This window comes from Calonectris borealis, chromosome 22 (assembly GCF_964195595.1).
Source record: "Calonectris borealis chromosome 22, bCalBor7.hap1.2, whole genome shotgun sequence".
Lineage (NCBI taxonomy): Eukaryota > Metazoa > Chordata > Aves > Procellariiformes > Procellariidae > Calonectris > Calonectris borealis.
Genome location: NC_134333.1, coordinates 7,602,196 through 7,627,369, shown reverse-complemented (window position 1 = coordinate 7,627,369; position 25,174 = coordinate 7,602,196). Strand labels below are relative to the sequence as shown.

At 69.3% G+C, this 25,174-nt stretch overlaps 3 protein-coding genes across 14 annotated transcripts; all 3 read right to left on the bottom strand.

Moving 5' to 3' along the window:
* Positions 1-9: 9 nt before the first annotated feature.
* Positions 10-10,776, bottom strand: MPP2 (MAGUK p55 scaffold protein 2). Of its 7 annotated transcripts, none has more exons than XM_075171404.1 (12): positions 10,707-10,776; positions 8,586-8,704; positions 7,095-7,247; positions 6,870-7,019; positions 5,819-6,046; positions 4,579-4,710; positions 3,626-3,731; positions 3,259-3,354; positions 2,935-3,096; positions 1,585-1,787; positions 1,367-1,495; positions 10-1,287 (listed from the first exon to the last, which is right to left on the bottom strand). In XM_075171404.1, exons 2-12 carry the CDS (start codon positions 8,700-8,702, stop codon positions 1,111-1,113), a joined length of 1,653 nt encoding a protein of 550 aa, XP_075027505.1. In that variant the 5' UTR covers positions 8,703-8,704; positions 10,707-10,776; the 3' UTR covers positions 10-1,110. The 7 variants fall into 7 exon arrangements, with proteins under 7 accessions (XP_075027505.1, XP_075027507.1, XP_075027508.1 ...); XM_075171406.1 differs by having other exon boundaries at positions 3,259-3,327; XM_075171407.1 differs by having other exon boundaries at positions 3,259-3,327; positions 8,604-8,704; positions 10,707-10,743.
* Positions 10,777-12,302: 1,526 nt separating this feature from the next.
* Positions 12,303-13,144, bottom strand: LOC142092054 (pancreatic polypeptide-like). The gene is made up of 2 exons (XM_075171795.1): positions 12,966-13,144; positions 12,303-12,366 (listed from the first exon to the last, which is right to left on the bottom strand). Exons 1-2 carry the CDS (start codon positions 13,142-13,144, stop codon positions 12,303-12,305), a joined length of 243 nt encoding a protein of 80 aa, XP_075027896.1.
* Positions 13,145-16,393: 3,249 nt separating this feature from the next.
* TMEM101 (transmembrane protein 101) lies at positions 16,394-24,481 on the bottom strand. 6 transcript variants are annotated; one of them, XM_075171375.1, is made up of 6 exons: positions 24,239-24,419; positions 23,005-23,185; positions 22,766-22,912; positions 17,418-17,605; positions 16,839-16,910; positions 16,394-16,685 (listed from the first exon to the last, which is right to left on the bottom strand). In XM_075171375.1, exons 1-6 carry the CDS (start codon positions 24,373-24,375, stop codon positions 16,661-16,663), a joined length of 750 nt encoding a protein of 249 aa, XP_075027476.1. In that variant the 5' UTR covers positions 24,376-24,419; the 3' UTR covers positions 16,394-16,660. The 6 variants fall into 6 exon arrangements, with proteins under 6 accessions (XP_075027476.1, XP_075027473.1, XP_075027472.1 ...); XM_075171372.1 differs by lacking the exons at positions 22,766-22,912; positions 23,005-23,185; positions 24,239-24,419 and adding exons at positions 18,313-18,434; positions 18,517-20,702; XM_075171371.1 differs by lacking the exons at positions 22,766-22,912; positions 23,005-23,185; positions 24,239-24,419 and adding an exon at positions 18,313-20,702.
* Between the last annotated feature and the right edge of the window lie 693 nt (positions 24,482-25,174).

Genomic DNA, 25,174 nt, shown 5'->3' with positions numbered 1-25,174 from the left:
CAGACCCGCTGCTTTTCTCTCCTTTAATAAAAGTCACAGCAAAGTACCAAAAGGGAGCAACCCGGGGTGGGGACAGGGACAGGGACAGGGACAGGGACAGGGGCGGGGGTGGCCGCGGGAGGGAGGGGGGCACACACACCCCGCTGGCACACGCGTGTGCACATACCTGCACTCCCCATGTCCCCGTCCCTCGGGGTCACCCCATGGCAGCCCCCCCCCCCAGACACCTCCGGCAGCACCCCAGCGAGCCCCCAGCCGCAGCCCCCTCCCACCGCCCGGGGGTTAATTACAGGGTTAATTAAGGGTTAATTACAGGGCCAAACCCACGCGGGTGGGGGGGGTCTCAGAGGGGTTATTGCTACCTGGGAAGGGGTGATGGGGGGCACAAGGGACAGAGAGGGACCCCCACCCTGATAAGGGTGAAAGTGGGGTCCCTGGGGTGTGGGGGGGCAAGCCAGGACTCCCGGGTCCACAGCAGCTTATGGGGCTCCAGCTGGGTGTGACCCCCCCCCATCCCACCCCCCTCACTCCCAGCCCTGGGGGTCCCCACCCAAGTGCTGCCCCGGGACGGGGTGTGCTTCCCCATGGGGAAACTGAGGCACAGGGTGTGCTTCCCCATGGGGAAACTGAGGCACAGGGCTACGAGGGGCCGGAGCCACACGGTGCTGGAGGACCCCCGTCCTCCCCGTGCCCCCCCACTCACAAGAACCCCGGCTGGGGGTGGGGGGGGGGCACAGTCCCCTGGGATAATACGGGGAGGGGGGTGAGGTTTTGGCAGTGAATAGCTGTGTGGGTGCTGGGCACGGCGGGGGGGTCTGTCCCCCCCATGGGACCCCACCGGCTGCTTCTGGCCCCCCCCCCCCATAAATCTGGGGCTGGGTAGGAAGGAGAGAGGGGCTGGGCTTGGCTGGAGGGGGGGGGGGCTCTGCAGAGAGCCAGTGCCACCCCCACCCCCCCCGTGGCGCTGAGCACGGCGAGCTCATCACACCAGTGGGTGAGACAGCAGGGGCACAACCGCCCTCCTCCCCGCCCACAGCCCTTCTGGCCGGGCTGGGAGCGGGGGGTGAGGGTGGTGGGGACACCCCCCCCCCGCAGGGATTGGGGGGAGCACTAGTAGACCCAGCTGACGGGCACCCACTGGGGCTGGGCGCGCAGGAGCTCCATGGCCTCCCGCAGCCGCCCGAAGGTGCGCTCCAGGTCGTCGTTGGTCAGGCTGAGGTCGAAGTAGTGGCCGTAACCGCGCTGGATCCGGCCGCTCTCCTCCACCGTCCGCTTGGCGTCAGCCTCCTGCCCCGCACAAACCCTGCCTCAGTTTCCCCATCGCTCCCTGTGCCCCTCCCCGTCTCACCCCGGGGAGGGGACCCACCGTCAGCTGTTTGGTGGCCACGCCACTCTCCAGCGCCGCCCGGTTCATGGCCCGCAGCATCTCAGGGCCGGGGGCTTCGATGAAGACCACATATGGCACGAATTCAGCTGTTCTCAGCACCTTCACTGCCTGGGCAGGAGGGGACAGCGCTGAGCCCCGGAGCGGGGGGCAGCCCCAGCCACCCCTTGGTGTGTGTGTGTCCCCCCCAGGTCCCCTACCTGGGGGTTGACGTCCAGGATGCACATCTTGCCGGCTTCCACCACGGCGCGGATGGAGTCGATCTTGGTGCCGTAGAGGTTGCCCTCGTACTCGCCGTGCTCCAGGTACCGCCCCGCCTTGATGTCCGCCTCCATCTCCCCCCGCGACACGAAGCGGTACCCGTGCCCGTCCTTCTCGCTCTCCTTCGGCTTCCGTGACGTGTCTGCCCAGGGACAGCCTGAGTGCCACCTGCCACCAGCCTGGGGGTCCCACCCTGGGGGGCACCCACAGCCCACGGGGATGGCCGCGGGGCTGCGATGCTGCAGCCGCAAGCCCGGGGTGCGTTGCCCCGGGGCTGGACGGGTTGGGCATCACCAGGGATGGGGATGCTCACCGGGGACAGGGATGCTGGTGGGGGACAGGGATGCTCACGGGGGAACAGGGATGCTCACGGGGGACAGGGATGCTCACCGGGGACAGGGATGCTGGTGGGGGACAGGGATGCTCACAGGGGACAGGGATGCTGGTGGGGGACAGGGATGCTCACAGGGGAACAGGGATGCTGGTGGGGGACAGGGATGCTCACGGGGGACAGGGATGCTGGTGGGGGACAGGGATGCTCACGGGGGACAGGGATGCTGGTGGGGGACAGGGATGCTCACAGGGGAACAGGGATGCTGGTGGGGGACAGGGATGCTCACGGGGGACAGGGATGCTGGTGGGGGACAGGGATGCTCATGGGGGACAGCGATGCTGGTGGGAGACAGAGATGCTCATGGGGGACAGGGATGCTCACAGGGGAACAGGGATGCTCACAGGGGACAGGGATGCTGGTGGGGGACAGGGATGCTGGTGGGGGACAGGGATGCTCACGGGGGACAGGGATGCTGGTGGGGGACGGGGATGCTCGCGGGGGAGGGGGATGCTCGTGGGGGAACAGGGATGCTCGCGGGGGAACAGGGATGCTGGTGGGGGTCAGGGATGCTCACGGGGGACAGGGATGCTCACGGGGGACGGGGATGCTCACGGGGGACAGGGGTGCTGGTGGGGGACAGGGATGCTCACGGGGGAACAGGGATGCTCACGGGGGACAGGGATGCTGGTGGGGGACAGGGATGCTCACGGGGGACAGGGATGCTGGTGGGGGACAGGGATGCTCACGGGGGAACAGGGATGCTCACGGGGGACAGGGATGCTGGTGGGGGACAGGGATGCTCACAGGGGACAGGGATGCTCGCGGGGGACGGGGATGCTGGCGGGGGACAGGGATGCTGGTGAGGGATGGTGATGCTGGCACGGACGGTGATGCTCATGGGGACGGTGATGTTCACAGGGACCAGCGATGCTGGCGGGGACACGGGGACACTCACAGGGGATGGTGGTGCCGTAGCGCGCCTGGTCCGACATGATGAGCTTGTTCTTGAGGCTGCGGCGCCCCACGCCCTGGGCGCCGATGAGCACCAGGGTTTTCCGGCGGAAGGGGGGCATGCGGGCCACCTCCTCGTAGATCAGCAGCTCGTGGCGGTCGAACTCTGGGCGAGGGACAGGGCTGTCACCCGCGGTGGGACACCAAGCTGGGTGCCATGGGAACCCCAGGGCACCCCGTCCCGTGAGGTGCCACCACGAGCCTGCCACGGGCACGGCCTGGGGACTGTCCCCCCTTCTCTGGGGGGACACCAGCGGGGGACACTCACCGGCGTTCTTCGTCGTCAGGTACATCATCCTCTTCTTCCTCTTCCCGCTGAGGCTGCCACACAGGGCCCCTGCCGAGGGCACGGGGGCTGGCTGAGCTGGGGATGGGGATGGGGACAATGCCGTGGCACGGGGACAGTGTCATGGCATGGGGACAGTGTCATGGGAGCTGGGACCTGCCACAGGGACAGTGCCATGGGGACGGGGACATCACCCGGGGAGTTGGGGACCTGCCGCAGGGACAGCACCACAGCGATGGGGACATCGCCGTGGGGTGCAGGGCACCCGCCGTGCTCCCCCTCGGGGGGTGACCACCTGTCCCCCCGTCCCCAGGGCCATGTCCCCACCGAGGGCTGGGGGGCTCCGTACCGGAGGTGGGGGCCACCTCCACGTCCCGCTTGACGAAGGCCTTGCGCTTCTCCTCCAGCAGCTGGCTGGGCACCAGCCCCGCGCTGCCCCCCTCCACGTGGCACGCCTGGGGGGACGGTGCCGCGCGTGGGGACCCCGGCCCCACAGGACCCCACCCCCACAGGGGCTCCCCCCAGCTCCCAGGGACCCTCCCCAGCCCCAGGGACCCCTCAAGCCCCACAGGGACTCCCCCATCTCCCAAGGACCCCCCCCAGCTCCCAGGGACCCCCCAGCCCCAGGGATCCCCCAGCTCCCAGGGATGCCCCCAAGTCCCACAGGGACCCCCCCAGCCCCAGGACAACCCCCCAGCTCCCAGGGACCCCCCCAGCTCCCAGGGACCTCCCAGCTCCCAGGGAAACCCCACGCCCCACAGGGACCCCCCCAGCCCCAGGAGCCCCCCCATCTCTCAGGTACCCCCCAGCTCCCAGGGACCTCCCAGCTCCCAGGGAACCCCCACGCCCCACAGGGACCCCCCCAGCCCCAGGAGCCCCCCCATCTCTCAGGTACCCCCCAGCTCCCAGGGAACCCCCACGCCCCACAGGGACCCCCCCAGCCCCAGGAGCCCCCCCATCTCTCAGGTACCCCCCAGCTCCCAGGGACCTCCCAGCTCCCAGGGAACTCCCACGCCCCACAGGGACCCCCCCAGCCCCAGGAGTCCCCCATCTCCCAGGGACCCCCCAGCTCCCAGGGACCCCCCCAGCTTCCACGGAACCCCCTCCACCCCACAGGGACCCCCCCCCAGCTCTCAGGGACCCCCCCCAACCCCAGGATACCCCCCCCCCAGCTCCAGGGAACCCCCCAGCTCCAGGGAACCCCCTAACCCTCTGTGGACCCCCCCACTGCCGGGAGGACCCCCAGGAGGGGAACAAAGGGCCAGGACCCCCCCCTCCCCTGCCCGGGGACCCCCCCCTGACCTGCCACCAGTTGGGGTCGTCCTGGTTGACGATCTGCAGCAGGTCCCCGGCAGTGAACTTGAGCCCGGCCTCCTTGCAGGGGATGAGGCTGTCGGTGGCCGGGTCGTAGTCGAAGTGGCACCTAACGAAGACCTGGGGACCGGGGGGGGTCAGCGGGGGGGGGGCACCGGACCCCTGGATTCCCTGCTCTGCCATCGCCCAGGGTGCTGCCAGCCCGTGCCTCAGTTTCCCCCAGCGTGCCGGTAGGAAACGCAGGAGCTGCGCCATGCACACACGCGTGTTCACCCCGCTAGGTGCCCGCCGCCCCCCCCCGCCGCCCGGCGCAGCCAGGCACGCACGGCACCCGCGCACACGCAGGCGGCACCGGCGGCCGCCGCCGCGCCCCACAGGGCACCCACGGCGGCACCCACGCACAGCCCCACGCCCACGCACAGGCACACGCACGCGCCCAGCGCCGCCACCGCCGCGCCCACGATGGCACACATGCGTGCGGGAGCGTGCGGGGGCAAGCGTGCACGCATACGCCACGCCGCACACGCGTGTGTGCTTGCACACGGGACCCCTGCCCGGCGCTGGCAGCAGCAGGGTGCCACAGGGCCAGCCCGGCGCGGGGACACGCGGTGCCAGGGGACGCAATGACAGTGCTGCTTTGTCCCCAGGGAGTCAGGGTGATGGCAGGCGCCTGCGCCGGGCTGGCACAGGGAGGGGGGGGGACGCAGGGCACCCTTTGCCACCCGGGCACCCAGATCCTGCCGTGGGGACGGGGACAAGGCAGGGATGGGGACAGGGCAGGTGCCACCGCAGCCGGGTGCCCTCACCAGTGCCGGTGGCACAGGGCGCAGTGGGGGACACTGGGGTCCTGCTCACCGTGGGGCACGTGGGCACGGGGCAAGTCCCTACCGGTGTGCGGGGGCCGTGGGCAGAGGGACAGAGGGACGTGGGGACATGGGGACGGGGAACTCAGGGGACACATGGGGAGAGGAGGCACATGGGAAGGGGACAGGGGGACGTGGGACACACGAGCACGGGGACGTCGGCAGGGTGGCACGGGGACGTCGGCAGGGTGGCACAGGGACAACATGGACACGGGGACAGAGAGATGAGGGGACACTGAGATGGGGACATGGAGGCACAGGGCAGGGGAAGAGGGAGCCGCGGGCAGGGTGCTGGGTGCGGGCTGCGGATGTGGGGTGCAGGGTGGGGTGCAGGGTGGGGTGCAGGGTGGGGCGGGGGGCGGTACCTGCCGGGGCGGGTGGGGCTCCTGGTAGCTGGGCAGGATCTTGAGGACGACGCTGCCGCTGGCGTGGCGCAGGCTGTCCTGCAGCGCCCGCGGGTCGCTGCCCACCTCCCGCCCGTTCACCTCCCGGATGACGTCCCCCACGTGCAGCAGCCCCTGCTGCGCCACCATGCCCCCGTGCAGGATGCGGGCGATGACCAGCTCCCCCCGCTCCACCCGGAACGTCACCCCCTGCCCGGCACAGCCCTGCGTCAGCCCCACGCCGCTGTCCCCGCCGCAGCGTCCCAGGCCGCCCACCCAGCACCCCATAATGCCCCCACACCCCGCAATGCCACCCAGCACCCAGCAACACCCCAGCACCCTGCAATGCCCCAGCACCCCGTAATGCCCCCAGCACCCCGCAATGTCCCAGCACCCCGTAATGCCCCCAGCACCCCGCAATGTCCCAGCACCCAACCATGCCCCCGGCACCCCATAATGCCCCTGGCACCCAGCAATGCCACAGCACCCTGCAACGCCCCAGCACCCTGCAATGCCCCAGCACCCCGCAATGCCCCCAGCACCCCGCAATGTCCCAGCACCCCACAATGCCCCCAGCACCCTGCAATGTCCCAGCACCCCGCAATGTCCCCAGCACCCCGCAATGTCCCAGCACCCCGCAATGCCCCCAGCACCCCGCAATGTCCCAGCACCCCGCAATGTCCCCAGCACCCTGCAATGCTCCCAGCACTCCACAATGCCCCCAGCACCCCGCAATGTCCCAGCACCCCGCAATGTCCCCAGCACCCTGCAACGCCCCCAGCACTCCACAATGCCCCCAGCACCCCGCAATGTCCCAGCACCCCGCAATGTCCCAGCACACTGCAATGCCCCTGGCACCCCATAATGCCCCTGGCACCCAGCAATGCCACAGCACCCTGCAACGCCCCAGCACCCCGCAATGCCCCCAGCACCCCGCAATGTCCCAGCACCCCGCAATGCCCCCAGCACCCCCAGCACCCAGCAATGCCCCAGCACCCCTCAGCACCCCGCAGCACCCCAGGCTCACGCTCACCAGGTTCTCGCCGGCCGTCTTGCGGATGCCCACCATGCGCACGGCGTCGGGGGGCACGGGCTGGTTGTTGAAGGCCGGATCCAGAACGGGGCTGGGCGGGGGGGTCTCGTAGCTCTTGGAGGCCACCGAGTCGTGGGTCTCCAGCAGGGACTGCAACGCAGGAGGGGGCCGTCACCCCCACCTCACGCACGCCCTTGCACGCGCGCGTTGCCTCGCGCACCCCACCTGGAAGTGGGGCTCGCGCAGGATGCGGGCCAGCTCGGCGGCCGCGCTGTCCTGCCGCGCCAGGTGCCCGATGTCCCGCAGGATCTCCTGCACCAGCTCCAGGTTGTTGTCCCTCACCGCCTCCAGCTTCGTCTCCTCCAGCCGCTCGTGGGCCTGGGGGGTGGGGGGGGGATTAGGGACCCCCCGCGCCGCCCACCCGCCCGCTAATACCCCCGGCATCTGCTCCCGCTGCGGGGGGGGGGCGTGTGGCACGCACGAGCACACACACGCATGAGCGCACACACGCATGAGCACACACACGCACAAGTACACACGCATGAGCACACACACGCACGAGCACACACATGCACAAGTACACATGCATGAGCACACACATGCATGAGCACACACACGCATGCCCGCTGCACACGCACGGCGCCCTGCATGCACACACACGTGCAAATGCGCCCTTTTGGATGCACACATGAGCACACACACGCATGAGCGCACACACGCACAAGTACACACGCATGAGCACACACACGCACGAGCACACACATGCACAAGTACACATGCATGAGCACACACATGCATGAGCACACACACGCATGCCCGCTGCACACACATGGCGCCCTGCATGCACACACACGTGCAAATGTGCCCTTTTGGATGCACACATGAGCACACACACGCATGCCCGCTGCACACGCACGGCGCCCTGTGTGCACACACACGTGCAAATGCGCCCTTTTGGATGCACACATGAGCACACACATGCATGCCCGCTGCACACGCACGGCGCCCTGCGTGCACACACACGTGCAAATGCGCCCTTTTGGATGCACGCACGTGCTCATCCTCAAGTGCACGCTTGTGCATGCACGTGCATGTGTGCGTACGCCCTTGCACGCACATCACCACGCCAACCCATGCACCCACGTGCCATTGCACAACTGTGCACACGTGCAAATACACACACACGTGTACTGGTGAACGCACAGGACGCGGGGGCAGCCACACGCACCCCATCAGCGGGCGATACACACATGCACACACACACGCGTGCGCACACAGAACCTTGCACACCACCCCCCACACCCCCCCCAACCCCCCCAGGGGCAGCGCACACCCAGCACCCTCCCCCACCTCCGCGCTGAAACACGGCAGCCTCGCACGCACGGGTGTGCACACACGCACATGCAAACACGCACGCTCACTTCCACGCACGCGCACGCACGCATGTGCAAACGTGTGCATGCACCCCCACGTGCAAGCGTACATCCCTGCATGCACCCCCACGTGCAAGCATGCACCCCCACACGCACACATACATGTGCACGCATCCACACACGTGTATGCGCACACAAACACACACACTCACGCCTGTGCACCCACACACACCCCCCCACCCACACCCACCCGTGCTCCCACACCCTCCCCGTCCCCCACTCGCCGCCCCTTGCAGCGGGGGGCCGGGGGGGGGGACAGGGTGCCACCCCCGCGCCACTGTACCTTCGCCAAGGACCTTACTATTGGGCTCTCCATGATGCCGCGGAGGAAGATGAGGTCGAGGTCGGCGGCCCCCGGGGTGCCGGGGAGCCCCATCAGGTTGTCCAGGACCTGCTGCATGGCTGGGGGGGGGGCACGGGGTGGGGGGGGGGGACATGGGGACACGGAGGGAGGGGAGGGGCAGAGCAGGAGAGAGCAGCAACGTGGGTGAAAGTCAAATGGAGCCAGGGGGTGGCCGTGTCCCCTCCCCACCCCCCCCACTCGCCCCAGGGTCCCCCCCCCCCATTATGGGAGCTGGCAGGGGTGGGGGGGGCGGTGGGGGGGTCCCCTGGAGGCAGGGATTCCCCCCCGTTTCGTCCTACACGGACGTGTCCCCCAGCATCGTCACCCTGCCCTGCCTGGTGTGGGGGGGCCGTGGGGCATCGCAGCCCCTGGGTGGGGAGGAGCCCCCCGACACCTCGTGGGGGGGGGGTAAGGTCTAACCCTGGCTGCTCAGAGCCACAGCCCCCCACCCCCCGTGCCTCAGTTTCCCCAGCCGAGGAGCACCCCATCCCCGTGCGAAGAACTCACCTGCTGCCCCCCCAAACCCACCCCCCCTCCAGGCCCCCCCCCTCAGCCTCCCCGTACCTGCAGGGAGTTGCACTGCACCCCCAGTCCCCGGCAGTGGGGACCACAAGGAGAGCCCCCCCCCCCCCCAAAGCCAGCACTTTGGGGGGGCTGCCCTGGTGATGTGGGGGGAGATCCCCCAAAAGCCCCCCCCCCGGGGGGGTATTCCCCACACCCAGTCCTTGCAGCAACTGGGGGGGGTTGCACTGCAAATGGGGGGGCCATGCAAATGAGGGGGTGCAATACAGGCGGGGGGGGGTGCAATGCAGCCGGGCAGTGCAATGCAGCTGGGGGGGTTGCAATGCAACTCCGGGGGGGGGCAATGCAAATGGGGGGGTTGCAATACAGCCAGGGGGTGCGATGCAATTGGGGGGGTTGCAATACAGCCGGGGGTTGCAATGCAACTGGGGGGGCTGCAATGCAATTGGGGGGGTTTACAATGCAACCGGGGGAGGGGGCTGCAATGCAACCGGGGGGGCTGCAACGCAACTGGGAGCCGCTGCACCGCGAGGAGCGGCTGCGCTGCAATGGCGGGGGATGCTCGCGATGCAGCCGGGGGAGGGGGGTTGCAATCCAGACACACCCCCCCCCCATATCTGGGGGGTCACGGCATGACCCAAGAGACACCCCCCCCCCATCCCCCATCTCCCTGCCCCCGTCTCCCCCCACCCCATCCCCAAACACCCCCTGCCCACGCCAACCCCCTGCGTGGGTATCACCCCCCCCCCGGGACAACCCCCCGCGACCCCCCCCCTACCTTGGGGGCCCAGGGGGGCGATGGCGGGGGCGGGCGGCGGGGACCCTCCGCCGGGGCCGCTCATGGCTGCGGGCGGCGGAGCCGGGCCTCCCGCCTGCCCCCCCCAGATCCGGGTACCGCGGCCCCCGCCCCCCCTCCCCGGCCCCGCGTGGGGCCCCCACCCGGCCCCGCTCACCCCGGGCCTTGCACACGCGAGCCCTGGCACGATCACGTCACATCGGCCCTCGCGCGTGTAAACACCTTGCACAGCCGCGGCCGGGTGTGTGCGTGGGTGGGCTCACACAGGCGTGCACAGTTAATGCACACGCACCTCCGCATGCTCACGCGTGTGCACACCCGTGTGAGCGACCATATGCACACCTGCACACGCTCATGCACGCTGTGGAGATCCACGCGCGTGCACACACAGACGCATGTGGCATGCACACGTACCCGTGTGCACGCGTGTGTGTGAGCATGCACAGCCCTGAGCACCCACGGGCACACGTACCTCTGCATGCTTACACACGTCTGTAGACCCATGCACGCATGCTGCACCCACGCGTGCACGCCCATGTCTGCACACATGCTGACACACGCACGTTCCTGTGCACGCTCACACACACGTGTGCACACACACCCCATGCCTGCTCACACTCGCGTGCAAACCCACGAGCACACCCCTTGTGCATGCCCACCCGTGCATGCCCACCGCCGTGCATGCCCACCCCTGCTTGCACATCCGCGTGCACACCCGCACCCGCTCCCCCGTGCGTGCTCACCCGTGGGAGCCCCCCCGCACGCAGCCACGCAGCCTCCCGCGGCTTGGGGAGGGGGGAACAGCGGGGGCTCGGCCCCTTTAAGGGGGCGGGCGGGGGGCGCGGGTCCGCGCTGTTGCCATGGCAACCGGGGGGGCGGCCGGGGAGCGCCGCGCGGGGGGGGGGCGCGGATTTAAAGGGACCGCGCCCCGCTCGTCTGCACACGCACCTGCACACGCACGCACTCACGCACAAGCGCGAACACGCACACGCACGGGCAGGTGCCCACCCGCGCAACGCCCGCCCCCCTGCCCCCCCCGCAGTGCCCGCCGGCGCAGGCATCACCTCCACCCCTTGCACACGCGTGGGGCCATGCCTGGGTGTGCCCCGTGCACACGCGTGCGCACGCCCCACGCCCGGGGGGTGCTTGCACACGCGTGTGCCCGCACTGTGCCCACGCGGGAACACTCACCAGTGGCAGAGCTGGGGGCGGCCGCCGGCATCTCGGTGGCGCCGTGGGCACGGCCGGGCACGCGTGACTGGCACGGACGGGGACAGGGACGGCCGCGCAGGCGTGCGGTGGGCAGGCACCCTCGGGCACCCTCGGGCACCCGGGCGTGTGCTTGCACACGCGTGTGCATGTGTGTGAGTGCCCCACAGGCGTGTGCAGGGACACACGAGGTCCTCGCGGCCCCCCCCACCCCCACATTGTGTCCCACGGGGGGGGGACCCCACTGCTGGCACAGTGGGGCACCCACACCGTGTCCCAGCACCAGTGTCCCCACCACCAGCATCCCCAGTGTCCCCAGTGCCCTCAGCACCAGTATTCCCAGTGTCTCCACCACCGGTGCCTCCACGGTGCCCAGCACAACCAACATCAGTGTCCCCAGCTCCAGTGCCCCCAGTGCCAGCATCCCCAGCGTCCCCAGTGCCCCCAGTGTCCCCAGTGCCCCCAGTCCCAGCATCCCCAGCCACAGTGCCCCCAGTGCCTCCAGTGTCCCCAGCCCCAGTGCCCCCAGTGCCAGCATCCCCAGCCCCAGCACTCCCAGTGTCCCCAGTGTCCCCAGCCCCAGCGCCCCCAATGTCCCCAGTACCAGCATCCCCAGCCCCAGTGCCCCCAGTGTCCCCAGTGCCCCCAGTGTCCTCAGTGCCCCCAGCATCCCCAGTCCCAGCATCCCCAGCCCCAGTGCCCCCAGTGCCTCCAGTGACCCAGCCCCAGTGCCCCCAGTGTCCCCAGTCCCAGCATCCCCAGTGCCCCCCCCGACACCCCCGTCCCCCCGAGCAGGCAGAGGCAGGAGGTGACTGCAAGGGGGTTTATTGCTGGGGGGGCCAGCGCGGCCCCGGGGTGATGGGTCTGCGGGTGCTGCGGGTGCTGCGGGTGCTGCGGGTGCAGCAGCTCCCCGGGCTTCTCTTCACCCGCTCAGCCCCAGCGATGTCCCTGCAACAAGAGGGGGGTCAGAACCCCAGCACCCCGCAGTGCCCCCCCTGCCCCGTGTCCCCCACCCCAGGACTCCCCCGCCTGCACCCAGGATGACGCCCCTTGGGGAAACTGAGGCACGGCTGGCGCTGGGGGGTTCACCCAGCCCCCAGCCCCCCACCTGCCACCCCTCACCTGGGGGCTCAGCACCCCACGGCGCCGAAGGGCTCCTCACACAGCGCCCGGCCGCCCGACCGCTTGCCGTACCTGCGAGGGGGGAGCGCGTTACTGGGGGGCAGCGCCATGCACCAGGGAGCATGCAGCGACGGAGAGCGCGTTGCAACAGGGGAGCTGGCTGCAGCGAGCACAGGGTGCAGCAAGGGAGCAAGTCGCAGGGGAGCAGCGCGTTGCAATGGGGAACACGTCGCAATCAGGAGTGTATGGCAATGGCAGCAGGTTGCAGCAGGGAGCGGGTTGCAGCAGTTGAGCAGGTTGCAACGAGGCAGCGTGGTGCAGCAGTGTGCTGCAACGGGGGAGCTTGTTGCAGAAGGGAGCTGGTTGCAGGAGGAGAGCATGTTGCAACAGGCAGCGTGTTGCAACGAGGGAGCGTGATGCAATGGGGAACGCATTACAATGGGGAGCGCGCTGCAACGGGGAGCGCGCTGCAATGGGGAGCGCGCTGCAACAAAGATCTGGTTGCAGCAGGTAAACGGACTGCAACAGGGAGTGCCATTGCAATGGGGAATGTCTTGCAACAAGGAACATGTTGCAATGGGGCAGTGCGTTGCAACGGGGAGCACATTGCAACGGGGCAGCGCGTCGCAGGGGTCCCGCAGCCGTGCCCCCGCCACCGCCCCAGTGCTCACCGATGCCGCGTGACCACGTTGAGGTACTGCTGGAGGTCGTTGTAGAAGCGGACGAGGTCCTCGACGGGCGCATCGTCCCCGGGGTAGGTGGGCTGCGTGGGGCCGGCGGCGCTGGGGCGCCCGGCCAGCAGCGCCAGGGCGCAGGCGAGGAGCAGCAGGGAGGCCCAGCGGGGAGCCATGGCTGCGCCGCACACCGCGGCCTCAGGCTCCGCCGAGGGCACCGCGCTGCACGCACACACGCATGCAACACCACCCGGCTGCACGCACACCTACATGCAAACACACACGTGCACGTGCACACACATGCACACCCCGCAGAGGATGCACGGCTCTGCACGCGCCCAGGCGTGCACGCCAAACCTCTGCTCCTGAGGCCACGCACACACACGCAGAGCCATGCGCACACGCAGAGCCATGCGCACACACCCTTGCACGCTCACCCCCCCCCATCTCTGCTCCCAGCGCGCACACGCACGGGCACAAAACCTCCGCTCCTCCAGCGCATGTATCGGTGTACACACGCATAGCTGTGCACACACACGCAGACGTGCACACACGTGCAGACATGCACACACACGCAGACATGTATGCACACGCAGACGTGCACGCACAGACATGCAGACATGCACACACGTGCAGACATGCACACACGTGCAGACGTGCACACACACACAGACGTGCACACACACACAGACGTGCACACACACACATGTGCACACACACGCAGACGTGCACACACACACAGACGTGCACACACACACACATGTGCACACACACACGCAGACGTGCACACACACACATGTGCACACACACGCAGACGTGCACACACACACACAGACGTGCACACACAGACATGCACACACACGCAGATGTGCAGACACACGCACACGTGCACACACACACACGCAGACGTGCACACACACACGCAGACATGCACACACACATGTGCACACACACATGTGCACACGCACACAGACGTGCACACACGCACGCAGACGTGCACACACACGCAGACGTGCACACACACATGTGCACACACACGCAGACGTGCACACACACGCAGACGTGCACACACACATGTGCACACACACGCAGACGTGCACACACACGCAGACGTGCACACACACATGTGCACACACACGCAGACGTGCACACACACACACGCAGACGTGCACACACACGCAGACGTGCACACACACATGTGCACACACACGCAGACGTGCCCACACACGCAGACGTGCCCACACACGCAGACGTGCACACACACGCAGACGTGCACACACACATGTGCACACACACGCAGACATGCCCACACACGCAGACGTGCCCACACACGCAGACGTGCCCGCTCTCCCCGCTCCCCGCGCGCACCCCCCGGTTCACCCCCGAGCGCACACACGTGCGCACCCCCCGTTTCCCAGCCCTGCACGCAGCCGCACACGCTCCACCTTGCACACACGCGTGCACGCCCCACGCACGCCCACACCCACACGCGCCCCCCCCTTGCACACGTGCACACCCCGTTTGGCACCCACACGGCCCTCTCTGCACCCCCGCACCCACCCCGCAGCCCCTCGTCCCCCAGCATGGGTGCTGCCACCCGCCCCCCCAGCCCTGTCCCCCCCCGGTTCCACTCACCTGCTTCCACGAGCGGTGGCACGGGGACACGGCGAGACGAGGGGACACGGCAAGGTGGGGGGACGCTGCCGTCAACGCCTCGGTGACACCGCTGCCACCGCGGTGCTGGCCCTTATATCCCCCCGGCCCCCCCCCGCCGATGTCACCCTGCCACGCAGCACCTGTGGCCACGTGGCTGGGGGGGGGGGACAGGGGCCATCGGGGGGGACAGAGGCCATCGGGGGGGGGGGTGACAGGGACACCGGGCCCCTCGCACAGCCCTGGTTAATGTTTGACCCTGGGGTGGGGGGGGGTCCCGGCGGGGCCGAGGACACAGACCTGGGTGTCCGGTGTCTGTCCCCAGAGCATCTTGTCACCGCGGATGGACAGAGGGACGGGTGTGGGGACAGAGGGACGGGTGTGGGGACAGCGGGACGGCCGTGGGGACAGAGGGACGGGTGTGGGGACAGAGGGATGGGTGTGGGGACAGCGGGACGGGTGTGGGGACAGCGGGATGGGTGTGGGGACAGAGAAGGGACAACTGGGGAAGGCTGGTGGGAGGGTGGGCAGCAGGACAGAGGGATGGGGAGTGGGACAGAGGGACACTGGGGGGGCAGACAGAGGGACAGGTGAAGGGTCCGACATCGGGGCGAGGGGTGGGGTGGAAGGACAGAGGGACGGGGAGACAGCGGCTGCAGCGGGTGGCAGAGCAGGGGGTGGGGGGCAGCAGCCAGCCCCCGCTGTGGCCGTCACCGAGGACGTGGCTGTCCCCCCGCTCCCACCGCAGGTTGGGTTGGGGGGGTCAGAGGGGTGGGGGACCCCCAGCCCAGCCCTGACACAGACCCCAGTGGCTGCAGGGACCCCACAGTGGATGTCAGCACCCACTGCCAGTGCACCCCAGCACCCAGTGCACCCCAGTAACCTGTGCACCCCAGCACCCACTGCCAGTGCACCCTGCACCCCCATACCCAGTGCACCCCAGCACCCAGTGCACCCCAGTAACCCGTGCACCCCAGCGCTCACTGCCAGTGCATCCCACTACCCCATACCCAGTGCATCCCAGTACACACCACTAACGTACCCCTGTGCCCCGTAAATCCCAGCATCATTGCAGCCCCCCACCCAGCACACCCCCGCACCCTGTGCACCCCGACACCCAGTAGCAGTGCACCCTGTACCCAGAACACCCCGTGCACCCCAACACCCATCGATAGCGTAGCCCCTGCGCACCCAGCACCCCCCACCACCCCCATACCCAGCACACCCCTGCACCCAGTGCACCCCAAAACCTTAGCGTGTCCCAGCCCCCCAGCACACCCCACACCCATCCCTCCCCCCCCCCAGACCCTCCGCCTCTCCCCCCCATTCCACTCCCCCCCCTCCCTCCACCCTTGCACCCCAGCGGGCCCCTTCTTCCTTCCACCCAGCCGCACCCCTCTCCATCCTCCCCTCCACCCCCCCTGCACCCCTCCCTCCATCCCCCCTCCGTCCCCCTGCACCCCTCCCTCCGTCCCCCCTCTGTCCCCCTCTGTCCCCCCCCGTCCCCCCTGCACCCCTCCCTCCATCCCCCTCTGTCCCCCCTGCACCCCTCCCTCCATCCCCGTGTCCCCCCTCCGTCCCCCCTGTCCCCTCCCTCCATCCCCCCTCCATCCCCCTGTGTCCCCCCTGTGTCCCCCCTGCCCCCCTCCCTCCATCCCCCCTCCATCCCCCTGTGTCCCCCCTGTGTCCCCCCTGCACCCCTCCCTCCATCCCCCTCTGTCCCCCCTGTGTCCCCCCTGCCCCCCCCCAAGTCCCCGGCACACACGGCCCTGTCGGGTGCCCACGATCGTGCTCTTTATTGCCGCTGGCCGGGGCGTGCAGGGACCACGCGGGACCCCCCGACAGCGGTGGGGAGGGGACGGGGTCAGGGCCCCCCCCGGTGGGACACCCCCAGGCTCTGGGGGTCCCCAGCCCTCCCGGTGGGGGGACCCGCGCTGGCCCTGGGTGCTGGGGCCCACCCTGCGGCAGAGCCCCGGGTCCCTTCGGGAGACACGGAGAAACGGGGAGGATTTTGGGGACGGGGGGGCTGGGGGAGCCGGTCACCACGCGGAGTCATCGTCGTATCTGCGGGGAAGAGCTGGCGTGAGAAAAGGGGGGGATGAGACCCCCCCAACACCCCCTGGGACCCCAAACCACCCCCAGGACCCCCACCCCAGGGTGCAGGAGCAGCCCCTTTCCCCGTCCACGGGGGACAGGGACAGGGACGAGGACACTCACCGTGCCCCGTCACTGCTGGTCCCGAGGAGCAGCTCCGACACCACGGCCTCGGGGCTGGCGCGTTTGCCGTACCTGCGGGACACGGCACGCGTGGGCGCACGCGGAAAGGGGCGCAGGCGGGCGTGCAAACGGGACCGCGGGTGCGTGCAAAGGGGCGTGCACGAGCGTGCAAACGGGAGCTGCCGGGTGCATGCGACGGAGCAGGCGGGCGTGCGAAAAGGGCAGGCAGGAGCACGCGAAGGGGCTTGCACGAGCGTCACCGGGCTCACATGGGTGCCACCGGGCTCGCACGGGTGCCACCGGGCTCACACGGGTGCCACCGGACTTGCATGGGTGCCACCGGGCTCGCACAGCTGCCACCGGACTTGCATGGGTGCCACCGGGCTCACACGGGTGCCACCGGACTTGCACAGGTGCCACCGGGCTCACACGGGTGCCACCGGGCTTGCACAGGTGCCACCGGGCTCGCACAGGTGCCACCGGACTTGCATGGGTGCCACCGGGCTCACACGGGTGCCACCAGACTTGCACGGGTGCCACCGGGCTCGCACGCGCACGTTGACCCCCGCCCGCGCTCACCTCTGCCGCGTCACCAGGTTGATGTAATGGCGAAGGGCCGAGAAGTACTTGGCCATCTCCTCGGGGGACGCCTCGTCCCCGGGGCTCTCGGGTTTGGGGGGGTAGGCGGCCGCCAGCGTGCCCAGGCACAGCAGGGCGCAGAGGGCCACGGCCGCCAGCACGCGCCACGGCCTCGGGGACGTCACCATCTGCGTGGGGACAGGGACAGGGGGGAGGCTCAGCTGTGTGTGCATCACCCACGGGTACCCCTGTCACCCGCGGGTACCCCCGTCCCAGCCTGGAGCAGCTCTGCCCCCCACCAAAGCCCCCCCGTCCCCACAGAGCCGTGTCACCCCCGAGGACCCTGTCCCCTGTGGGGACATCGCACCCCCAGGGCCCCCAAGGGGATGTCTCCTTCCCCCGCCTGGGACCCCAGCTCCCCCCCAAGGGACATCTCCCCCCCTCATGTCCCCACGGGGACATCTCCCCCCCAGAGACCACCCCACCTCCCCAAAGGGACACCTCACCCCCAGGGATTTCCAGAGCCCCCTCAATGTCCCCAAGGGGCCATCTCCCCACCAGGGACCCCCCCTTCCATCTCCCCTGCTCCCAGGGACCTCCAGGGACACCCCCTGCGAGTCCCCAAGGGGCCACATCTCTCCCAGGGACCCCAGAGACCCCCATCTCCCAAAGGGGACATCTTCCCCCAGAGACCCCCCCTCCCACCCCCAAAGGACCCCCAGAGACCCCAGTTCACCCCAAGGGCCACCTCCCCTCCAGGGACCCCCCCATGTCCCCAAGGGGACATCTCCCTCCCAGGGGTCCCAGCCTCCCCCAGGGACACCTCCCCTCCATGGGACCCCCATGAGACCCCCCCAAGTCCCCAGCCCCGTCCCCGGGCTGTCCCCACACTCACGGTGGAGGAGGCGGGAGGTGACAGGCAGGGCCTGGCAGCGGGGTGACAGTGCCGGGGACACCGAGCTGGGGACACAGCGGCTCCTCCACCCGCCTGGGGTTTTATACCCTCCGGGGGGGCTGCTGGCTCCTCCCTCACCCGTGACCGACCCACGGGCACGGCAGGACCCCGGCAGCCCCCCCGCCACCGGCCCCGGGGGGACACGTGCCAGCACCTTGTCACCGTCCCTCGGCAGAGCCCCCCTAGCCTGGTGCACCAAGGGGACAGGGGTGCAGGCACAGGGCACGCACGGAGCGTGGGGGACACGGGTGGGACACGGCACGCAGCCACAGGACATGGACATGGTATGTGGCACATGGCAATGCCACACGGGCACGGCACAGGGACACGGATGTGACATGCAGCCGTGGCACACGGGCACGGCACAGGGACACGGATGTGACATGCAGCCATGGCACACGGGCACGGCACAGGGACACGGATGTGACATGCAGCCATGGCACACGGGCACGGCACAGGGACACGGATGTGACATGCAGCCATGGCACACGGGCACGGCATAGGGACACGGATGTGACATGCAGCCATGGCACACGGGCACGGCACAGGGACACGGATGTGACATGCAGCCATGGCACACGGGCACGGCACAGGGACACGGATGTGACATGCAGCCATGGCACACGGGCACGGCACAGGGACACGGCCTGCAGCCACAGGACATAGACACAGCACACAGCCCTGGCATGTGGCACATGGCAATGGCACACGGACATGGATGTGACACGCAGCCACAGCACATGGACATGGCACACGGATGTGACAGGCAGCCACGGCACACGGACACAGCCCCGAGACAGCCTCAGGACACGGCAGTGGCACACAGGGACACACACACGGCACAGCCATGACACAGGCAGGGCACACGGGACACAGCAGGGACACAGCCCTGGCACAAGCCACCCCCAGGGGACAGCACGGGGGAAGGGACGCAGCCCACAGCTGCCTCAGTTTCCCCAGAAGCCAGGGCAGGGCACGGAGCTGCCACCGCAGCCCCCGTCACCGCAGCCCCTGTCACCGCAGCCCCCGTCACCACCATCGACCGCTGTCACAGCCCTCCAGGACAGATGAGCTGCCCTTTCCGCTCCCCCGCCACGAGCCCCCCGCGCCAGGGGGGACATTAATTCGTTATGGATTTGGCATTAAGGAGCAATCACCCAGCCCGGCGCTCCGGGGGGAAACTGAGGCACGGAGGCGCCTGGCGGGGACGTGCTGTGAGCAGGGGTTCCGGGTCCCCACCGGGAAGGGGCCACCAAAGCCACCATGTCGGTGCTGGGACAGGGAGAGCTGGCAGCAGGGGGTCCCCAAAAGCTGTGGGATGCTCCCACCCAGAAGCAGCCGCATCTCCAGCCAGGGGGATGGAGGGGACACGGCTCGGCGGGGACCCTGCGGGGTGCCACCGGCCTGGCTGGAGGGGACACGGCTCGGCGGGGACCCTGCGGGGTGCCACCGGCCGGGCTGGAGGGGACACGGCTCGGCGGGGACCCTGCGGGGTGCCACCGGCCGGGCTGGAGGGGACACGGCTCGGCGGGGACCCTGCAGGGTGCCACCAGCCCGGCTGGAGGGGACACGGCTCGGCGGGGACCCTGCAGGGTGCCACCAGCCCGGCTGGAGGGGACATGGCTCGGCGGGGACCCTGCGGGGTGCCACCAGCCCGGCTGGAGGGGACACGGCTCGGCGGGGACCCTGCGGGGTGCCACCGGCCTGGCTGGAGGGGACACGGCTCGGCGGGGACCCTGCGGGGTGCCACCGGCCGGTTGGAGGGGACACGGCTCGGCGGGGACCCTGCGGGGTGCCACCGGCCGGTTGGAGGGGACACGCTCCCCACTCCCAACCTGGCTGTCACCCGGTGAGCGGTGGCACGGCTCATGGCAGTGCCACGGCTCACGGCAGTGCCACCGCGGGGGTCCCAGCCCCGTGGCTATCCCCAGCCCTGGGGGCGACTTGTCCCCATGGCGTGGCCGCGATGTCACACCGGTGTGCGGGGACACAACCGGGGGGTCCCCGCTGCCCCAGCCACGCGGTGCCAGGCCCTACGCCAGCCTGGGAGGGGGCTGGGAGCCCAGGGGCGGGGGGGGTGGCAGCAGCCCCCGCACAGCCCCCCCCCCCAGCCCAGCACCTTTCACGTCCCCGCAAACGAAGGCGCGGGTCGATGGAAGGGCTAATTGGATCGATGGGGGCTGCGGACGCCCCCCCCCAGCACTCTGCCGCGTGCCTCTGGGGAAACTGAGGCAGCGAGGCCGAATCCAGCACGGCCCTGGTGGGGGGCTGAGCCCCCTCCCCAGCAGAGGAGCACCCCACGGGGGGGGGTTCTACCCCATCATGGGGTTCGCAGGGGTGGGGGGCACAGGGTGGTGGCCGGGGGACACCAACCCCCCAGTCCCACCGCTGTGGACTTGGGACCAAACCCCAGAAAACAGCGGCAATGTCACCGCATCGTCACAAATGTCCCCGAGCCGAGGCCGGGAGGGAGAATCGGGGTCCAGGCAGGCCCCAGGGCCCCCCCCCCCCCCGGCACAGAGCAGACCCCGCTGTCGGGGGGGGGGACAGAAGGAAGGTGAAGGTTTTCTGCACCATTTCCCCCGAGTGACAGCAAACAGCAATTTTCCAAAGGTCACAGGATGGCTCTGCCAGCGGGGGAACCCCCCCGGCGCCGAGGTGGGGGGCCCGGCTGCAGCCCCCCCCCCCCCCCAACACACACACAGGGCGAGGGGTGGCCCTGGGGGACGAGGGCCACTGTGTGCCCCCCATCCTTCCCACGAGCAGGGAGGACGAGGAGGGTCTGGGGCTGAAGGTGCATCGCTAGAGCCCAAGCAGCCCCCGGGGTGGGGGGGTCCCCAGGAGGGCGAGGAGCCCCCGCGGCCCCCCCCACCCAGCCGGGGGTGTGGGACGGAAAGGCGCAGGGAGAGCAAACAGGGCCCTGCCGCTTCCCCGCGCTTTATGGCCCCCCGGTTCCGCCGGAGGCACATTAGGGGCCGCGTGGGCCCCCCCCCGGGAGGAAGGCCCTTATCAGCCCCTGTTTGCTTTTCCACAGCCCAACCTGGGGGGGACGGACACAGACGCCTGCCCAGCCCGGGGAGGGGGGGACATAGCTGGGGGGGCAGGATGGGGACAGCGAGGATACGGCCTGTGGGGACAACCTGGGGGTGTGCCAGCCCCTCGCCGTGTCCCACCGCGACACCCCCCCCACCCACGCCAGGACGTCCTCCCGCCATAAATCACCAGCCGAGCCCCCCCCCCTGCCCCCCCGCCAGGCTGCGGCAGCGCGCGACCCCGGGGACGGGCAGGCCCCGGCAGCAAAACGCAGCCCAGGACCCCGCTCTCCCCCCTGCCTCAGTTTCCCCACCGAAGGGAGGGGAACACCCAGTATTGCCCACCCCCCGCTGCATGCCGGCTCCCCCCAAAGCCCCCAAAGCAGGTCCCCCTCCAAGCCCCCCCGAAGCGGCTCCCACGCCCCAACAAGCCCCCCCCAAAGCGGCAGGGCCCGATCCCGCTGGCACACAACAGCCGAGACAGCCCGGGGACGAGGTAAAAGATTTCTCGTTTCATCAGTAAAAACACACCCGGGGTGGGGGGGGGACACACCTCGGCGGGGAGGGGACCTGGCCACACAGTGGCCAGCACCCCACAGCCAGGAGCCCCCCCACCCCCCGGCTCCCCCCCCCCATCCCCCTAGGGCAGCGTCCGCCCCATCCTCCAGCAAAATTATCAAATATTTACAAATTAAAAAAAAAAAAAAAAGAATAAATAACTGAGATTCTTTAAAAAAACCAAAAGTCCATCCCCACCCCGGTGCTGCTCCCCCCCCCCCCCGCCCCCCGCCAGTCCCGGCCACCCCGCTCAGCCGTCGGTGGCCAAAATGACGACGGCTCCAAAAATGCCAACATTTTGCCCGATGAGTTTCATCTGATTCCAAAACTCGACCCGGCGCGAGTCGTGCCAGTAGCCGATGTTGCTGTCGATGAGGAGGATGGCGAGGGGCAGGAGCACCGCCAGCACCTGCGCCGCCACCCGCACGTAGTAACCCGAGAGGAAGGCGAGGGCCAGGAGGCCGTAGAGGATGAAGAGGAGCTGGAGGGCGAGCTCACCCCCCAGGAGGTGGTTCAGGTAAGCCAGGCGGTCCTCCTTGCTGTGCTGCAGGGAGTAGGCCTGGGGGGGGGGGACACACACGATGCCGGGGGGCTGGAGTGCGGTGACAACGGTGCCACTGGTGGCACTGGTAGCACTGGGGGCACTGGCGGCGCTCACCCGAGGCTTCTCCCCTTTGGAGAAGCGGATCCTGCCTGCAGCAGGGGTGGGGGGCAGAAGGTGGCTGTCTCCCCGCCCCCTCCCCGGGATGGTGGACCCCCCCCTTCCCCGGCTCCCGGTGTCTCGTGACGCCCCCCCCCGGTACCTGGCAGATGAGGTAGATGCCGAGGAAGACCTGCCCCGTGGACTGCAGGGAGCGGCTGCGCGGTTTCTGGCGGTAGAGCTCGCCCGCGCCGCTGGCCAGGATGAGGAAGCCGCCGATGATGGCGATGGTCCGGGAGTACATCCGCACCTGCGCCGGGGTCACCGTCACCCCCCCCGGGCACCCCGAAGCCGGGGTGGGTTGGGGAGGGGTGTTACGGGGGGTGGGGGAGGGTGTCTCACCTTCAGCCAGTCGCCGTAGTGGACGTGGCCACCGACGTGGGCGGCGTAGGTGGCCACGGCCAGCTGCAGGGCGGCCCCCAGGGCGAACCAGCGGCGCTTCACCCCGAAGGACATGAAGCTGGCGCAAAGCACGGCCACCCCCATGTCCACGTACAGGTAGGGGACGGGGATGTCCGGCTTCCTGGGGGGCACGGCAGCTCCAGCCCCTGACCCCCAACTCCTCACAACCACCCCTCGCCCCGCTCTCCGCATGCTGCTCCCCCCAGGACCCCCACTCACCCCCAGACCCTCCCTCACCCCCTAACCCAGCCCTCCATGCCCCCCCCAGTCCATCTTCTAATTGCCCCAGCCCCCCCTCAACTGCCCCTCTGCCCCCCCGCAGCACCCACGCGCCCCTTCCCCCAGTCCCACACCCAGCCCAGGCCCCACACTTACCCCAGGAGCCCCTCAGCTGCCCCACACCTGCCCCAGGCCCTCACAGCCCCACACCTGCTCCAGGCCCCCACTAGCCCAGGCCCCTGAGGCCTCCCTCAGGCCCCCACCAGCCCCAGGCCCACACCAGCTGCAGACCCCCAGGGCCCTCCCCAGCCCGACACCGACCCCAGGCCCCCGGGGCCCTCCCCAGCCCCACACCGACCCCAAGCTCCGCCGAGCCCCAGGCCCCCCCCCAGACCCCACCGACACCAGGTCCCCACCAGTCCCAGGCCCCCGGGGCCTCCCCCAGGCCCACACCGACCCCAGGCCCCCACCAGCCCCAGGCCCCCGGGCCTACATCGACCAGAGGCCCCCACCAGCCCCAGCCCCACACCGACCCCAGGCCCCCACCAGCCCCAGGCCCCCAGGGCCCTCCCCAGCCCGACACCGACCCCAGGCCCCCGGGGCCCTCCCCAGTCCCACACCGACCCCAGGCCCCCACCAGCCCCGGGCCCCCGGGGCCTCCCCCAGGCCCACACCGACCCCAGGCCCCCGGGGCCTCCCCCAGGCCCCCACCAGCCCCAGGCCCCCGGGCGCCCCCCCAGGCCCACACCGACCCCAGGCCCCCACCAGCCCCAGGCCCCCAGGCGCCCCCCCAGGCCCACACCGACCCCAGGCCCCCACCAGCCCCAGGCCCCCGGGCGCCCCCCCAGGCCCACACCGACCCCAGGCCCCCACCAGCCCCAGGCCCCCGGGCGCTCCCCCAGGCCCACACCGACCCCAGGCCCCCGGGGCCGCCCCCGACCCCCCCGTCCCGCACCGCCGCCCGTCGGCGCGCTCGGCGCAGAGCAGCAGCCCGCTGAAGCAGTGCCAGAAGGGGAAGCGGGTCAGCAGGACGCCGCCGCCCGCCGTCAGCAGCCGCAGCGCCCGCCGCCGCCACCCGCGGCCCGCCGCCATCGCCGCCAGGCCCGCCCCGCCGGAAGTCCCGCCCGGCCCCGGAAGCACCGCCCCATAAACTCCGCCCACCACGGGAGACTCCGCCCCGCATGAAATCCCGCCCCTTTACTCACCATAGGAGGCCCCGCCCCACTAAGGAAGCCCCGCCCCCTCCCCGCAGGCCCCGCCCCCAGAGCGCCAGACACGGGTGATGGTTAAAAAAATTTCGGGTTTTATTGTTTTTGCTAAACAATACTAAAAAATTTTCCTTTTTTTTTTTTTTAAGTTTTTTTTTTTTTAATTTTTAACTCTTCTAAAGGCAGGGCTTGAATTGTTTGATTTTGATCCATTTATTTAAAAAAAAAAAAAAAAAACCAAAACAAAAAAGGGGAGGGGGAGGATCATGGCAAAAAAAAAAAAAAAGGAAAATAAAAACCGAAAAAAAGAAAAAAAAAAGCAAAAAAGGGGCAAGAAAGAAAAAAATAAAATAAAAAAAGGAAAAGGGGGGGGAAAAAACCCCAACCCAGGCCCCGGCCTGGTGCCGGGTGGGGGGCGGCGGGGCAGGGAGGGGCCGCAGCCCCCCCTCACCCTGCATCCAAACCCCCTGGGGCCGGCGGGGTGGGAGGGTGGGGTGGGGGGGTGACAGGGGGTGGGTGGGGGGTGTTTTTTGCCACGATCCTGGTTGAGAGAACTGCTAGAAGCAGAAAATATTTAAAGAACATTTTAATATATATTCATATATATATTTAAAGATAAGAAAAATAAGACTAATTCAAGCCTTGCCCTGTGCAAACAAAATTAAAACGAGACCGCGCTGGTC